Source organism: Furipterus horrens, unplaced genomic scaffold (assembly GCF_987537825.1).
Source record: "Furipterus horrens unplaced genomic scaffold, mFurHor1.1.pri manual_scaffold_5, whole genome shotgun sequence".
Lineage (NCBI taxonomy): Eukaryota > Metazoa > Chordata > Mammalia > Chiroptera > Furipteridae > Furipterus > Furipterus horrens.
In genome coordinates, this window is record NW_028327175.1 from 128,451,396 (window position 1) to 128,469,554 (window position 18,159).

The 18,159-nt window shown below is 41.4% G+C and overlaps 1 protein-coding gene and 1 non-coding gene across 4 annotated transcripts in view; both read left to right on the top strand.

Moving 5' to 3' along the window:
- Positions 1-297: 297 nt before the first annotated feature.
- On the top strand, positions 298-404 carry LOC150009790 (U6 spliceosomal RNA). Its single transcript, XR_016511452.1, has one exon. It is a non-coding gene; the product is annotated as a U6 spliceosomal RNA (small nuclear RNA).
- Positions 405-10,570: 10,166 nt separating this feature from the next.
- The window catches only part of CDR2 (cerebellar degeneration related protein 2), a 41,863-nt gene continuing 34,274 nt past the window's right edge, over positions 10,571-18,159 (top strand). For 2 of the 3 annotated variants that reach the window (XM_090277776.1, XM_090277777.1), the window contains exon 1: positions 10,571-10,870. In XM_090277776.1, the coding sequence (XP_090133902.1) occupies positions 10,792-10,870 (79 nt within the window). In that variant the 5' untranslated portion in view covers positions 10,571-10,791. The remainder of the gene's footprint in view (positions 10,871-18,159) is intronic. The other variant, XM_090277774.1, reaches the window with a different exon arrangement.

The following is an 18,159-nucleotide window of genomic DNA, read 5'->3' on the forward strand; positions in this document are numbered from 1 at the left end:
GGGAGGGGATAGGGAAATAGTAGGGCAATAGTTAAAGGGCATGGTATTATTTTTAGGTGAGTAAAATGTTTTTAAATTGACTGTAGTGATGACTGCACATATATGTAAATATACTAAGAACCACTGAATTGTACACTTAAATGGGTGAATTGTATGGTATGTAAATTATATCTCAATGAAGCTGTTTAAAAATTTCTATTTTTTTAACATTCTTTTATATATCATTTTAACAAACTTACTTTGCCTGGAGAAGAGGAGATACTATATGCAAGTATGTGATTAAAAAGTGGGAAGATAGTGCTCACTTCGCCAGCACATGTACTAAAATTGGAATGATACAGAGAATATTAGCATAGTCCCTGCACAAGGATGGCCCACAAATTCATGAAGCATTCAATTTATTTTGAAAGAATGCTTAACATCACTAGCCATCAGGGAGATGCAAATTAAAACCACAATGAGATACAGTACCACCTCACACCCATCAGAATAGCCATCATTAATAAATCACAAACAAGTGTTGGTGAGGATGTGGAGAAAAGGGAACCCTAGTGCACTGATGTTGGGAACCAGACTGGTGAAGCCACTGTGGAAAACAGTATGGAATTTCCTCAAAAAACTAAAAATGGAACTGCGTTTTAATCCAGCTATTCCACTGCTAGGATTATATCCAAAGAATCCTGAAAAACCAATTCAGAAGAACCTATGCACCCCTATGTTCATAGCAGTACTATTTACAATAGCCAAGCATTGCAAACAGCCTAAGTGCCCATCAGTGGATGAGTGGATCAAAAAACTGTGGTACATTTACACAATGGAATACTATGTAGCAGAAAGAAAGAAGGAACTCCTGCATTCTGCAACAACATGGATGGAACTGAAGAGTGTTATGCTTAGTGAAATAAGCCAGGCAATGAAAGACAAACACCATATGCTCTCACCTGATACAGAGGCCTAATGGACAACACAAATGAGCAAAATAGAACCAGAGGCATGGAAACAAGGAACAGACTGACAGTGACCAGAGAGTGGGGGGAGAGGGAAAGGGGGGAAAGAAGGGGAAGGGTCTAGTCAAGGTACTAGTGTAAATGACCCATGGACCTGGACAACAGGGTGGAGATTGGCTGTGGTAGAAAGGGGAGGTGGGCAGGGCAGGGGAAATCAATGGGGGGGGGAGTGGGAAGATACAGCCTAGAATCTGATTGTAACAAGCAGAGATAGGAACTCAAACCTTCTATTCTGAGTCATTGAACACAGAAGCAAAGAGCTTCACAAACCTCAAACTGCCCTGAAGTGAGAGCATCACTTTCTTACACACACAGTGTACCTGGGACTATACAGCTAAGCCAAAAATGATATTCTACTTGGTATATTCTGTGAAATAAACCACATAAACACAGTGCTTTAGAGACAGAATCTTAAAGTACACAGCTCTGAAGGCAGATACCTAAAAGCCTCCCTTTTTCATCTGTAAGGATAAGAAAAAAGAGACTATTTGAGATTATGTGTACAATCCACTTGGCACAGTATGTGGCACATAATAAGCACTCAATACATGTGAGTTATCACTATTAAGGTATATATGGTAACGACACTATGATAAAGGGCCCAAACTAATGGAAGAAAAGCAAATTCTGTCCTGTACACTTTGCCTCAGAAAGTGTGGCAACACTTATATTTTAGAAATATTATTATCCTATAGGGTTTAAATATTTTTGAGGTTAATAAACAGTAAAAATCCTTCAATCTAGAATGACTTATTCTTAAGAGTATATATTACAGATTTTACTTATTTAATTATGAAAATATAAAAAACTCATATCATAGGTAGGTTAATAGTTTTGGGGGACTTAGGTTAAGGGGAGCAATTTGATTCACTTACTCTCCAGTGTAATAAACAGCAAGCTGGTATAATCTTTGAAGGTGGGCACACTGTCTACCATATAGTAATGACCATGGAATTTTAATAACATTCTGAAATTCCAGGACTCAGTCTTTGAGCCAAGTGTTTTGAACTTTAAGAATTCTTCATTGTAAAGGTCATAAAAATCTTAAATGCCAAAGCAAAGCAAGACTAAACTACACACTCACAGAAAGCCACTTATTTTCTCCCATAGCTCTGCTGAGGCTTAGATGAGAAAAGGTACAAAACTCAAAAGCTCAAATGTTTAAAATATCAAGTTGCTCAGCTCTCACTTTTTCCCTTTCATCTCTTATTTCATTATGTTTCTGCTGAATCTTTTATACTGTCTAGGACTCTAAATCTTTGTCTCTCTTAATAAATGGTGTCTTTTTCTTTTTTAACTACTGATATAGTCACGGTCTTCATTTCCTCATCCAGGAAAAAATTAAATCTTCAATCACTGCAGAGAACTATGGAGAACAATCACATACTTATGGGTAGATAAAGCCTGCCCTACACATGACACTCCTCATGAAAGAAGAAAGAAGATCCTTGGGAATGAGATCCTCTACAAAGGTCATCATGAAGTTACTGAAGAAGGTTAACTCAAAGACTTGGAAGAAATTCATTATCACAAAGAGACAAAAGTTCTTCTGGATCAAGATTTGTCTCATCAGTGAGATGACAGAGGTCCAAGGGGGATCCAGTTCACTTTCTGAAAAAAGGTTTTCCTTCTTCCGGCCAAGATGGAGGCTTAGACGGACACGCTCGGTCTCCCTCTACAACTAGAGAGGAATACAACTACTTCAAAACAAAAGATAACTAGAAATTCCAGAAAATAAAACTACACGGAAGCCCAACGTAAGAAGTTATAAACCAGCGGTGCCATTTGGGCAGGTAAGAGCGAAAGGGGGCGGAGCTGTTTGCGGTCGCACCAGGGACAGCGGCAGGGAGAGCAATCCCAGCAGCAGGGAGAACAATCCCAGCGGCAGGGAGAACCATCCCGGCTGCAGTCAAACCCCCGGCAGCTTGCAACCCCAACGCTGGGGAAAGCAGCCACCACATCGCCTTGAACAGTGAGGCCCAGAGGGCGGGAGGACGGATCCCGGTCTCCTAGCGGAATAACTGTGTGAATCCATCTTGGACCCCCGCCCCCAAAGAAAGCACCACAGCGCGGTGAGAAAGGCTGCAGAACGGCGCCGGTCGCTGGGTTGTGACGACAAAGGGCCACAGCGCAGTGAAAAAGGTTGCGGATTGCCTCCGGTCACTGGGTCGTGAGGAGTACACAGGCACTGCCCCCTATAGCCGGCCCAAGAAAACAAAACGCATCTGTCAAAATGAGGCAGACAACTATAGAAATCCCGGTGGCGCAGCTCACCAGGCAACAGATGAAGAATCTGACAGATGAACAAATAAAAAACCTGTCAGAGGCTCAGTTCAGGGCCATTGTTATCAGGTGGCTTACAGAATTAACAAAAGATCTGGAAAAAGATGAGAAAGAATCGAAAAACACTCATAATGAAAGGAACAAAACCACATACGAGACAGATGGTGAGGAAAAAAAATCCAGAGTTCATTTCAACAAACCAGAATATAGAGAAGGAACGGGAAGCAACGATGAGAGGATCAGAAACCTCTGGGACAGCTATAAAAGGCCCAACATAAGAATCATTGCTTTGCCAGAGGGCGAAGAAGATGAACTAGAAATTGAAAAATTACGTGAAAATATAATAAAGCAGAACTTCCCTACTTGGGGAATGAAATAGACGTACAGGTCCAGGAAGCACAGAGAGTTCCAAAAAAACTGGACCCAGGGAGAACCACTCCAAGACACATTATAATCAAAATGTCAAAAGTTAAAGATAAAGAGAGAATCTTAAAAGCAGCAAGAGAGAAGAAAAGAATCATGTACAAAGGGGTCCCAATTAGACTCTCAGCTGACTTCTCAAGGGAGACCCTGCTGGCAAGAAGGGACTGGCAAGAAATATTCAAAGTAATGAAAAGCAAAAACCTACAACCACGAATACTCTATCCAGCGAAATTGTCATTCAGAATAGAAGGGCAGAGAAAGTGTTTCCAGGACAAAACAAAACTGAAAGAGTTCATTAGATCCAAACCACTGTTATATGAGATGTTAAAGGGACTGGTTTAGAAAAAGGAGGATCAAAACTATGAAATCTAAAATGAAAACTGCATCACAAGAAACAACAACAGAAGCTAGGGAATTGAAACAAAGGCAAACTAAACAGGCAATGAGAGTGGAAAAAGAACTATAGGTATGGGGAACATACTGGGGGGAGGTCAACAGGGAGGGGGAATGGGGAGAGGGAGGGAGATGATATAGGAATTAAGGATCATGGTAGGAGGGAATGGAATAGACAGAGAGAGGCGGAGAAGAACTATATGCACAACTAATGGACATGGTCTAAAAGTGGGGGACAACTGGAGGGAGGGGGGCCACCGGGTGGAGGGGAGCAGAGGGAAGGGAAATTGGGACAAATGTAACATTATAATCAATAAAACACATTTAAAAAAAAAAAAAGGTTTTCCTTGGGGCTTCCTTTAGGTTTGAAGCAATACATCTGGTACATGCCAGTGTAAAGGCTGGCAGTGGAAAGGATGGGAAGGACAACAGCAATGGCTTGATAATTGAGCAAAATTTCCATGTTATCAGAAATGAGGCCACAGAAAAAGATGCTGGTAGATCCTACCAGTGCGGCCACTGGTTAATTTTAATAAGCTGAAGTCGACTTTCATGTTTAGTGAAAATCTCAACAAACAGGGTACACTAGGCTTGCTGAACAAAGGTAAGCATGCTACTAAAAGCACATAACGATACCACCAAGTGAAGTCCACTGAGCCAGTCACCTTCCTGATAGTATTTCCAAGGGAACCAAGGAAGCAGGAAGGCTATTGCATATAAAGCAGCACCACACAAAACACAAATGTGACGACTAAACAGCAGTTGATCTTCGAGTCATTGTGAAAATATGCAGTCAGGCCATTAAGAGTGTTCAAGATCATTGGCATTATCTAGAAGGAAAAAAACCACAGGATTATTTTAGGACCCCTGGATGTTTACTTTATGTGAAAAAACCAAAGCTGATCATTAAAGAAAGCTTATTGCTATAAAAATTAGCAGGGGGCACATCTGCTGACATAATAATGATTGTTAATACCACTCAAACAGCCAGTGTGCATTCACTTTGTGTTTAGGTACCATTGGACCAGTGTCTACATGAATTATTTTATTAAACCCTTAAAACAATCCTAAGGAGCAGTTACAATTATTATTCCTACAGAGAAGTTAGGCAACTTGCCTAGCGAATAAGTGACAGAGCTGGGTTTGAGCCACGGCAGATGGAAAGCACCCAGAGTCTATATTTCAGTGGCTATGCTAGACGGCCTCTCCACAAGGCACACAAGGCCATGCCTCAGCAGAGTGATGGCCTGTGTATATACTGTGGTATAGCTTCGCATAAGTTCATTAAGAAAGATTAAAATACCATTGTTGCTATCCAAGACCACGAACCATCTTATAGTACAATTTGTGGATACCATGGGACTTTCCAAGACATAGAATATCTTAACAATGATTATATAATTATTATACATAAGTGAATTTTCCAGGTGGCCAAAGCTTACCCTTTATACTCTATAGCTTCTGCACTAGCTGGTGTGTCTCATTGGATTGAGTGCCAGCCTACAAACTAAAGGGTCGCCAGTTTGATTCCCAGTCAGGGCACATGCCTGGGTTGTGGGCCAGATCCCCAGTTGGGGGGCATGCAAGAGGCAACCACACATTGATGTTTCTCTCCCCCTCTTTCTCCCTCTCTCTAAAAACAAATAAGTAAAATCTTAAAACAAACAAACAAACAAACTCTACAGCTTTTATGTTTTAAATGGCAATCCTTTACAAGTCTCTCTCTGCCCTCACACAAAGGAACTTGGACCTGGATAACCTTGACCTAGAATGTCTTTCAGATGCATAAGGAATCAACTCTTTGGAGAATCACAATAATGAACACCTGTGAGGAAGAGAAACTGTCCTAGTTGAAGGGACAGGAAGGGCTCCATCCTACCTGGGCTTGGTAATAGGCTACTTCTGAAATCTTGTGCAGATGTAAAAAAACTTCACATAGTAGAAACTGAAGACAGAATTTAGCATTTCAGTTCCTAATGTTATCATAGAATATGCCCAAGCAATGGACTTGGTACTTAAAAAGTGTCATTTTTCCATGCAGATTTCTTCTTCCTTTTGTTAAAAAAAAAAAAAAAGAAGGGTTAAAACTCACTGTCTGCATACAACAGCTGATGGGTGGCGCAATTCCACCTGACACTGGTTAATTAGGGTCCAACCACCTTAGCTGTGAATACAAAACCAGATTTAACACTTTACCCCTATTCACTAACTCAACAGTTTTTTGAGATGTTGCCAGGAATCCTAATTTACATACAGTATGACTCTCCTTGAATATATTTTTAATCTATCTTCTAATTTATAAAAGTAAGTTTTCTCCAAGAGTTCAGACATGCTTATCTTGTGGCCACAGAGAGGCATTTATGGCATTATTATTCTCCCTACTCTGGAGAGTGCAACAGAAAAGGAATAATGAGTTGACATCCTTTAGATAAAGTCAAAAAGAAGGAAATAGAAGCAAGCCCTTCATTTTAGTATAAAGTTCTCCATTCAGTAGTATAGACTTGCACTGGAAAATTTATCCTTTATTTTCTGACAGACTATATAACTTTGGCCCAAAGGACATACCTAAGATGGATATAGAAAAAACACTTTCTGGTCCTTACTGTAATTAATGTCTCCTATTAAATCTGGCCTATCTTCTTACCCTTTCAGTGACTTGATTTACCCAACTGGGAAACAGGAAAAGGTTGACCAAGCTAGAGGTAGGTGTAGATTCATCTTCCTTTTAATTTTGATGATAGTTTTAAGAGAACACCATGACTTTCCTATCTTATTCCTGTCTTAGTGGGATATTGGCCAGGTCTCCATACTATTTATTGAATCAGAAAACAGACAAAATATTCAGATCGCTTGAGAGCTGTAACTTGCTGGAATGAACTTTGGGAAATAAGACACTACAGTCTGTATTGGCCACTTTTTTAGGGAAAGTTCAAAGTGGGGAGAGGGCATTTGGCTCAAATGATCAAATACCTAAGTCCCTGAGCTTCACTTTGCATTAAGTTGATCCAAGAATGATTCCAATGCTATAGAAAGTAGGGCCCTCTAATTATCAAAAGAGGCTGTTAAACCCATATGCAGCTCTGACTGGTATGGCTCAGTTGTTTGGGCATTGTTCCACTAAGCAGAAGTTCACTAGTTTGATTCCTGGTCAGGACACATGCCTGGGTTTTGGATTCAGTCCTCAGATGTGGCATGTATGAGATGCAACTAATCAATGTTTCTCTCCCTCTCTTTTGCCCTCCCTTCCCCTCTAAAAATAAATAAAATCTTTTTTTAAAAACAAATATGCAGACCATGCATTGTCTGCAGACTGAATAAAGAATATTTTGCTCATATGTGGGCTAATATTCTTACAATGTTTGTAGATTTGGCAGTAATGAAAAAATACAAATCTGATTTTTTTTGTCACTAGGCAGTGTCAAACACTTGAAATACACAAGTACTATTATGTGGACATCAGCTGACATTTTTTGCTTTCAAGATAAATTTTCAATTTCTAAAAGATGGAAACTACTGAAGACCTCACACTTGGGAGTTACATATATAAGTGAGAAGAAAGATTGAGGTTAGAGGTTACTGGATTACTAAGAAGGCCAGAAACAAGGGAGTCAGAAAAAACAAAAGCCAAGATACAAGTTTAGCCCACCAAAATCTAGACTCTTCCTTAGTTTCACTTCAGGCATGCTAAAACAAGAACACCAGAACCTCTCAACAGATCTATCATTAAGTCAGAAGGCACGGATTTAGAAACTCTAAATTTTGTAAAGGGACATAAGCTTACTAAATCGAGATCAATTTTTTTAAAAAAGAATTTAAGCACCCATCCTGTCTGAAACATGTGAATATAAGGTTTTAATATTATGAAAACTCCACAATCTGAACTTCTCTTTGTTTTTATACGTTGAGAGAAGTAAAACCTTCCTTATTTCAACCTGCAAAAAAAACTATCAATATTTTGCTTTAAATTGTCATTCTAATAAATATTGTTCCTGTAAGTATCTAACTGAAAATCACCACTTACAATTTTTTAAAAACTACCACTGCTATCTAAAGACTCTCCTTACCTGATTTTACTATAGCAACAAAACAAAAAACAATAATATTTTATCTTTACAACCAAGGACAAAGGACTTCTGGTTCTTCTTTACCACAGTTTATCTTTTTTTTTTTTTTTTTAACGCTCACGCAAGGATATGTTTATTGATTTCAGAGAGAGAGAAACATCGATGGGTTGCCTCCCATATATGCCCCAACTGGAGATCGAACCCACAACCTAGGTATGTGCCCTGACAGGGGATTGAACCTGCCACCTTTTGGTGCATGGGAGGATGCTCCAACCAACTGAGCCACTCGGCCAGGGACACAAAGAGTTTAAAAGTAGCAAAATGGTGCCATGATTAGGCTGGACAGGGACACTAAATACCATCAGGGTTGTTATTCACTAACCTATTAGTAAAGCAAATATTTATGTTGCTGAAGAGGCTGCTCATGATTACTTCTAAGCTGTACCTGAGTAGACTCCAAAAGAATGCTAGTGATCCCTCCAAGGAAGGGTTTTTCTTTTAGCATTGAAAGTTAACATTTTTTTTCAATGCAGTTTTTGTTCACGCTTTTCTAGGAAAAAAACAAATAATCAAACTTTCCCTAAGTAGTGTCCTCTAAAAAGAACTAACACCAAAAGGCAGGAGAACTCACTAACACCAAAAGGCAGGAGAGAGAGAGAGAGAGAGAGAGAGAGAGAGAGAGAGAGAGAGAGAGAGAGAGAGAGAGAGAGAGAGAGAGAGAGAGAGAGAGAGAGAGAGAGAGAGAGAGAGAGAGATCCATTTGTTGTTACACTTATTTATGCATTTATTGGTTGCTCCTTGTGTGCCCTGACCGGAGATGGAACCTGCAACCTTGGTGCAGCGAATGATGCTCTAAACAACTGAGCGATCCAGGTCTTTCTTTCTTTTTGATAGAGAATGCTAAAGGATGTTTCAATACACTTTCCCATTTGATTTGGGGTCAAAATGAGCTATTTGCCATGAAGAAAAAAGCAGCACTTTCAGTTTTGCAGATCAGTGGTTATGGAAGATGAGTCTCTTGAAGATCAGATTCATGATTTTAGCCCTTCAGCTTCCACAAATCACCATCAGCAAATCCTACATCCAATCATCTTTTTCCAAAGAGCACTATCTCTAGTAACTTTGAAATTAAGATGGTTTTATTTTCTCTTGGTTCTGGACTAATATCTCTACCAGAATATTGACAATAGGGCAGCAAAGGCTTTACACGGGATCTAGCTTTCTTATTTTTCAACCTAACAATAAAAAGTAGATCGGCCCTGGCTGGTGTGGTCCAGTGTATTGAGTGCTGGCCTGCCAAGCAAAAGGTTGCCGGTTAGATTACCTGGTTAGATTCCTGTCAGGGCACAGAGCCAGGTCCCCAGTTTGGGGTGTTCAACAGGCAACTAATCAATGTATCTCTCGCACATCGAAATTTCTTTCTCCCTCCCTTCCCTTCTAAAAATAAATAAATAAAATCTTTAAAAATATATATATTTTTTAAGTAGATCAGTAATATGTTGCCTTTCAGAATACCTGGATTCAGAAGGAAGGGATTTGTGAGTTTACTATTCCTCTTTTATGATTATTACCTTCTAACACCCTTATTCCTTCCGCATGTATTTGTTCGCATTCTGCTCTAAAAAAGAGAGCACTGAATTCTCTTCTCTCCAGGTGCAATGTCGTGATCACACAGGTTTAACTTGGGGGGCTTCTGGACCTTTTAAAACTCGCATGCAACGTTGCTTACAATTTCTTCCTAAGCAGATAGCTTCTACTGCACTCCCACCGCCCCCGGGTTCCAAAGCGGGTCCGGGGCCCGCCGTTTTAACGGAAGTGAGTACAAGTCCCAGACGATAAGGAGAAAATGTGTGCCGGCCCTAAATTCCTGACCCCCCTTAATTTCCCCGTGTCAGGGAAAGAGAATCTGGGAGTCAGAAGACCAGAGGGCCTACGGAGACGCGGACTTCGGGTTTCCGGAACCCTCGGCGCCCCCGCCCGCACTAAGGACACCCCAAAACAACAGCCACGCTCAAGGCACGATCCCCGCCTTCCTGTCCACGAAGCCTGACTGCTGGCTGGCTGTCCCCCAAACCAGACAACCACCGTAGCGGCCGCGGAAGCCCCAACTCCACAGCGGGTCAACCGAGGGCGTTCCCGCCCGAGGGGACGGGGCCTCGGGCGTCATTCTTCGCTTTTCCCCGCCTTCTTTGTTTCCTTCAGAATTTCCACTGGCTGCTTGCCTTTGAGACCGGGCAACCCGCGGACCTTCACTGAAAATCTATTGGACAATCTAGGTGCCGCTCGGCCAGCGGCCCGCTCGCGATTGGTCAAGGGACCGCCGGGGTTTGAATAGCTGCCCTGGTCTGGGAGGGCTCGGCCGAAGTGCCACGTTGGGTCCCGCTGCGGCTTGAGGAGCCGCTTCCCGCCGCTGGCTGGGGCGTTCGGGCCAGGTTGCCGAGGTTGGGGCCGTTGGGACGCGCGAGGCGAGCCAGCAGGCGACTGTGGACAGGCGACGTGGCCGCGTGTCCCGCCCGAGGGCGGCTCTGGCTGAGGGCGGAGGGGCCGGCGGAGCGCCCGGGGCAGTGGGTGCGGAGGGACGGCGGCGGCGAGGGTCGCTGCCCCTGGGCGAACCGGCCGAGATGCTGGCGGAAAACCTGGTGGAGGAGTTCGAGGTAAAGGAAGACGAGTCGTGGTACGACCACCAGGACCTCCAGCAAGGTGAGGTCGTAGGCGGCGGGCTGGCGGCCTGGCCAGGGAGGCTCCGGGCGACGAAGCTGTTGACAGATTGCGTTTGCTTGCGACCCAGGGACGCCGGGTGCTGGAGTGCGCCGGGCTCACCTGACTTGGGGACCGGCCGCACCTGCCCATCCCTCCGCAGGATTCTCCGCGCCGGCTGGGCGGCTGCGCAGTCGTTACCATCATCACTTAGCGCGTGTGGACCGCTAGCTCTGCGCCCAGCCCCGTCTGCCGGGCTGTCCCGGGTCAGCCCTCCCCGCATTCCTCCAGGTTCTAAACTCTGGCGGGATCGCAGCGGCACGGGGAGGAGCAGCACTGCTGGTGCGGGCGGCGGTGCGCTGTGCGGGACCTGTGCCAAGCCCTAGGCACGCATGGGATCCGCACAATAACTGTGGGGGAGGGGTCCCTTTTTTGTGGTTAGCCTCATTTTCCAAGTGAGGAAAGCGGGGGCCAGAGCAACTAAGTGACTTCCCTCGAGTTAAGAGAGGAAACACGCTCAGAATGAGGAGTCGCACCGCACAGGCGCTGTCCAAACCCTGTCTCTTCGTTACCATCGGTATACAGCTTCTTTAGTGACAGGTTAGACTGTTGGGGGAAAAATTGCTTAGGCACAGTTGACCAGATGCCCGGAGATTACTTGAGGGTATTTCTCCCTCTGCCTTTTTTCACTATGAACTCTAGCTTGTTAGTTAAAAACTTGCAGATGGTGTGTTTCCAGAGAAGAACCTTGGTCCTCAATTTGGAACCAGCCCCCCACACCACCCCATCCTTTGCATATTAATGGCAGGAACCTGCGAGTGGGAGACGATTTTTTTGTGCCAGGTACTGACTGGCCCTTAAACTGGTGTCATTTAATCCTCCCAACAATTGTGGGGTAGAAGTAGATAATGTTATTAGGGGAGCTTAGATTCCACTCCAAACTCCAGAACAAACTTTCTTAACCACTGTACTGAATAATCCAAAGAAATTTATTTCAGGCATCTTCCTTTTCTGCAATTCTGTGTAAATCAACTTTTTCAACTTTAACTTGCATTGAAGATTAACATTTCATTTAGGTGGATATTAAATGACCATGCTAACCATTGAACTTGGTGGAGGGAGGGAATGTAGGCTTGAATGATTCATACTTAAGTAAAGTAAAATAAAACAAACATGGCTTCGGGGGAAGGTGATTTCTTAAATCAATAGGCTGTGGACAATCACTTAAACCAAAGTGGTTCACCATTACACTTGTGTCATAGAAGCCATTTAATGGCTGCAGTGCAGTATTGGCCATCATGTTCTCTTTGTCCACAAGACAAATTTGTCTTACATTTTAACAAGCCTGCTTTCAGAATTCCCCGTAAGGATTGATGGCCTAGTTTGGTACTTTCTCCAGAATTAATGTGACAACCACTGTGAAATTGCAACATTTCCTTATAATAAACTAAGCGGTTCGTATAATCAAAGCTGACTATTTTGCTTCCCTGCCTCTAAGAGGCACAGATCTGTGCAGGATTGTTTTTTGTTTTGTTTTGTTTTGTTTTGAATCTAGCATAATATGTAGCACATAATAAAAGCTCAATTTTAATATTTGTTGGACTGAACTGAGACACTCATCTAGGATTACTGTTTTCATGGCTCTCTCCTATCAGGTACCTTAGTCCACACAGCACTTCTTCTGTGGAAGGTTGTTAGGAACAACCATTTGTAATATTTTAATCTACTTGAGAAGCAAATGCAACTTGTTGCAGTTACATGTAGAACTCTAACCTCTGATCAGAAGGAAGTCATCAGGTGTTCAAGTTAATGAAACCTTAAAGAACATAGATCTGAACCTCCTTAATGCCATTTTGCATTTGGAATTTGTTCTGTGCTTCTCAAAGGACTTTTACATCCATTATCACAGTGGACTTTGACATAACCCTGTATATGTCATAACCAAGGGTGTGGGGATAAATGTGAAATTCCAATGATCATAACTTGTGAATATGCCTGTCCTGTTAAACAGATTGATAAGCAAATGTAGTGGGATTTTATCAAGGGCAGACATCTGTCTGTTCTTCTGTTAACATCCTCACTATCAGCAGACCTTGTTTTATCGCACGTGTTCACTTTAGTGCATTACACAAGTGTTGCATTTTTTAATGGGAGGCAAGACTTGCCACCAGCAAAAAGATTATGACTTGCTTTACTGTGATACCCACTTTATTACAGTGGTCTGGAACCAAACCCATATCTTTGAGGTCTGCCTGTATTAACGTTACTGAGCAAGCCTTGTTTGGAGAGAGCTACTAAAACAATTTTTTAAATTCCTATTCTCAGAGTCATAGAACTATAAGTTATTTTTTCCTTTAGCAATAGAAGCATTATTTAGGTAGATTTTTTTTTTTTTTTCCTATCAAGGTTTGCTGGGCATTCTTTTTTAAATTAAAATTATTGAGAAAAATTTAACATCAGAAGGCTCTGGGCTACTATTCATACCTTTTTAGAAACATGTAAAGCTGTGTGCAGGCAGGAGAAAACCCTTTGCTTTTACAAAACACTTTGATGAAGAGATTGTCTTTGTCAGAGGGCTGAGTTGGCACAGGATGAATACTGACAATGGTCTCTGTGGGTATTATCCTTTCTGGGACAGCAGGAGCTTTCTATACAGGTAATGGCGGTGCTTGCTTTGAAATGTGGCCCTCAGAGCAAGGTGAAAAGACTTCAGAGGCTGGTTTTTCTTTTAGACCAGTTGCTATTGTAATTGTCGTTTGGTGAGCTCTGGAAGCTTAGAATAAGGATTCAGGTTTCTACTGCATGGATCAGCAAATGAAAGCTTAGTTTAAAGGAATCCTAAGATTCCTACTTCTTTTCAAGATGAGTACATTTTTCTGGTGTGTAACTAACTTGCTGAATCACTGTTTGGAGGGTCATTAAAACTGACATCGTCGTTTTTCTTGATGTTTATATTCAATTTTTTGCTTTCCCAATAATAATAATGTTGGCAACAGGAGTTACACAGAAGCATCACCAAATGATGCATTTGACTTTGTAATAGGAAAAGCTTTCAACCTTAATATTATTGAATTACTGCTGCAGACCACAGCTAACATGGGATTATTTTGTCCTCATATGGTTTTGAAAAAACTGAGAAAACAAGAAGAATACAAGAGCAGTGAAATTTAAAGGCTTCCAAATTATGGAAGAAAGATCCTTTTTAAAAATTCACTCTGGCTGCTGGAGCTAATTTTTTTCTGCCTAGGCATAGGGCTGAGTGAAGTATATGTTTAAAACTAAGAGTGTACAGTGTTAAAATGAATAATTATCACTTGCAAAGGCTGATTAGTGAAAGACTATTAAACATGAAGGTATTGCTAGGCTGTGGTTCTCAAGCCTACAGTAAATCTGTGGTATTTTTAGTGCTGTCTAGGCCAATTCAATAGGATTTAGAAAAGATAACCTCTGAACGAAAATCCTTATTGGAAAATAGATGAACAGGTGCATACAGCTTCAAAACTGTATTGTTTCCTTTCCTTTTGTGCTTTACTTAAAAACAATAATAAAGAACATTGAATACTCTCCCATTTCCCCCACTAATTATTTAGAAAACCTTCTTGGGCTGACTGCCAGCTTTTGGCTCCATTTGGTTATGGAAGCCATGTGCTACTCGACAGGAAATGAAACCAAAAAGAGACCCTCCTCCTTAAACTAACAGATGAAGTAATCTTCCCCGTATACAGTGTGACTTCACAGGTGCTTTCTTGTAGTTGATATTTGTCTAGCTAGCACTTTATCCTAAACAAATTATGAAATATGTAGGAGACTGAGTCTTGAGGCTTGAGGTTACTGAGCGAGGTTGGGCTTTGTTTAACTGGAAATAAGGGCTGAGAGAGGACAAGTCTCAAGTTCTTTCTGGTTGCTGTTGACTAAGAGAGTGCTTTACTTGGCATCCCTCTTTCTGAAGCAACAGGAGAGCTCCTCCTGGCTGTGTATGAAGTAGCACAGGCGGTTCCATAACAGAACAGAAATAGGTGAGGGAAATGAAGTTAGTCTTGATTCAGGTTTTGACTTCTAGTTAAGACAGTCTTTGGTGAGCCTCTAGTCCTTCCCAGAGAGAAATGACTCAACTCCAAAACCAGGAGAGACTTAGTAATGTCTAGGTCATATTTGTAGGCTTTCAAATATAGTGTGGTGGCTTCTATGTAGCACTGTGTATACACATTACATACCCTATGAGTACAAAATAAGTATTTCTGGAGCATCTTTAGCTGTACATAGTTCTGTTTTCTCTTAGTGAGAACAAGATATTAATTTGTGTAGGGTTGTATGTACTTTCTATGTCAGAGCAGGCAGTATAAGCCAGATAGCTCAACTCTAGTTTCTCATTGGCATCTGTGCAAACAAGCAGAAAGATTAAGTACCAACTAGGGAAATTTGTACTCTTTACCTTGAAGTGCGTGGACACCCCTGTCAATAGTCTTAAAGCTGTGTAGATATGGATAATAAAGTAGAGAATGGTGATGAGAGTGAGAGTTAGAACCTGGAGACAGGAGTTCCTGTTTTACCTGTGACTTACATAGATTCAACCAGGTCAGTTAGCATCTTTGTGCTTAAAGTTGTCTCATCTGAAAAACTGGGCTAAATACCTTGAAAACATATACATATGAATGTCTCTTACATAATTTGAGCTGTTTGTAAAGGTTCTATGTCTTCTGAATACAAAATGTTATTTCATAGACTTGTTCTCTGAAGTCTTTAGTACATTAATAGGCATTATTAATATTTAAATCATGAGAGATTGTATTTTAACACCTGTCTACCAACAGTATACTGATTTATTTTAAATGGGAGTAAAATGTGTAATATGAGTTGGAGTGGTGTAAGGTCGATTTTGCTGCTGTGTGTTTTTTCCTAACGAGGGAAAACCAACCAGATAGAATACTAATTATACACTGGAATGAACAGTATCAAGTGGTAAAATGTATTGCTTTTCTGTTACCACTTATTCTAGGTTAAGTTTTAATTTTGGTAGTAATGAATACATGTAAGCCTTATTCGTCAACCTCTAAAAATTAAGTTTAAAAATCATATAATATGGTTTCCTGTTTTTATAACAAATGCTTTTTCATATTTTTATGATATTTATTTTATGATAATTAAGTAAAATTAATTCCCGTCATACGCAGAATTAAAGTAAAACTTTCTTTACCATGGCCTATAAAATCCTGTCATGATCTGATCCCTCCCTGCTTCTCCAGCTTCATCCCACACCATTCTTCCCCTCATGCTTCTGTCATACTGGTTTTTTATCAAGTTGTAGGATATGCCAAGTTCTCTCCTGTTGCAGTGCCTCTGCCTGGCTTTTACATGGTGAGATCCTCATCCTTCAAGCTTTAACTAAAATGTCTCCTCAGAGTGATTTTCCTTGTGACTGCCCTTTCTAAAGTAGATCCTTTATTTATTATCATCAAATCCAGTTTTTCTTTTTTCTCTCACGCTATATGCAGTTGGGTTAGCACATCCTTTTAGCTCTACTTTCGAAACATATCCAGAATCCTATCCCTTCTCTCCCTTTCCATCTCTGTCACCCTAGTCCAAGCCACCATAATCTCTCACCCAGATGACTGCAGTATCCATTTGTTACCTTGCTTTTACCTTTGTCCCTTTCAATCTATTTACATAGCAGCCAGGGTGATCCTGTCACTGAGTTACATTGCACTCAGTAAAAGTGAAAATCTTGACCTCCTTAGCTGGTTTCTACACAAGCTGGCCAATCTTAGAGCCCTCTGATTTGTCTCCTACTTCCCCCATCATCTCCCCCATTACACACAGACACACGCACACACACACACACACACACACTCTCTCTCACTCACTCACTTTGCTACAGCCTCATTGATGTCCTTCTTAGCTCTAGTGATGCTTCCTCCCAGGGTCTTTATACCTTTTTTGCCTCTGCCTGGAATGTAGGTAGATCTACATGTGTTATTTATTCTGTTTCTTCATATCTTAACCTGTCACCCTAGTTACATTATTAAATTTCAACCTCCCACGTGCATGCGCTTTCTGTCCCCCTTCCTTGTTTTATGTTTTCCTCTTTAGCACTTCCTACTGTCATACGTGTTATGCTATTTCTCCCTATAGAATATAAGCTCCATGAGGACAGGGAATTTTTAAGCTAAGTTCATTCTTATATCCTCTGTGTCCAGAATGGTACCTGGTGTCAAATGAACTCAAAAAGAGTATAGACCCATTGTTAGAAATAAATGATAAAGATTTTGACAGCTTTGGTTCCCACACCATTCCCCCGTCCCCCGCCTGCTTGCAGCTGCCTGGCAGATTCCCATGATAGTGGGGTGCATCAACCTGAGCTCCATTTGGCCTTGATCAGCCCTCAGATTCATAGCTGCGAGATAATGACTGAATTCAATAGTTTCTTTTTTCTTCCCCCCATCAAACCGACCCCTCCTTCCCTAGGGCCCTGGAGTCAGGCCATTCGCCGCATGGCTTCCTCCCTGCTTTTTAAATCCCTCAAATAAACTTCTTTTCTTCCGCTCGCTGCGTCCTCATGGTTCTCTGAGCGACACTGTTCTTACAGATTTATTCAAATGTCTTAGGGTTCACAAATGGAAAACATAACTACGCAAAACCCCAGAATGTTCTGAAGATGAAAGAAACACTAACAATTCTTATAGTAAAAAAACACATTCTTGAGAAAAATCAGTCTTGCATTCTTAACTTTTGGATTAGTCCAGGATGGTGGTCTGGATAATGGATGTCAGGTGGTCTGGATATGTGAACACTGTTTCAACCAGTGAGATCCAGGGAGTAATCAGCCCGTGAGACCCAGGCATTGACACAGGACTGGAAAGGTCAAAAGTTTAAGTTTCTACTGTGGTTTAAAAAGAATAGAATTGTTTTTCCTGGGGCCTCAGCCTAGTGGACTGTAGTAATTTGGCAGCTTGACTGTAGTGACTCCATATTTTCCTCACTATATCCCTCACTGGTATTATTGAATGTATGTATGCATGCATGCATGTATGAAGAGTGTTTATCAGCTTGCAAGTTTATCTACTTGCTTGCTGTCTGGTTAGTCTAGAGAAGCAGGAACTTCATCCATTGTATTAGCAATCCGTAGCCAAAGCTTAGTGTAGTGCCTAGCAATAAACACATTCATTCTTTGCCTTTGTATTGCAGTTTAGTTTGTAAAGTACTTCCTTCTGTGTTATTTCATTTGGTTTTACAGTCATTGTCTCTAGAAAAGAATACTAAGTGTAGGAACCTTTAAAGCCCCTTATTGTACCCAG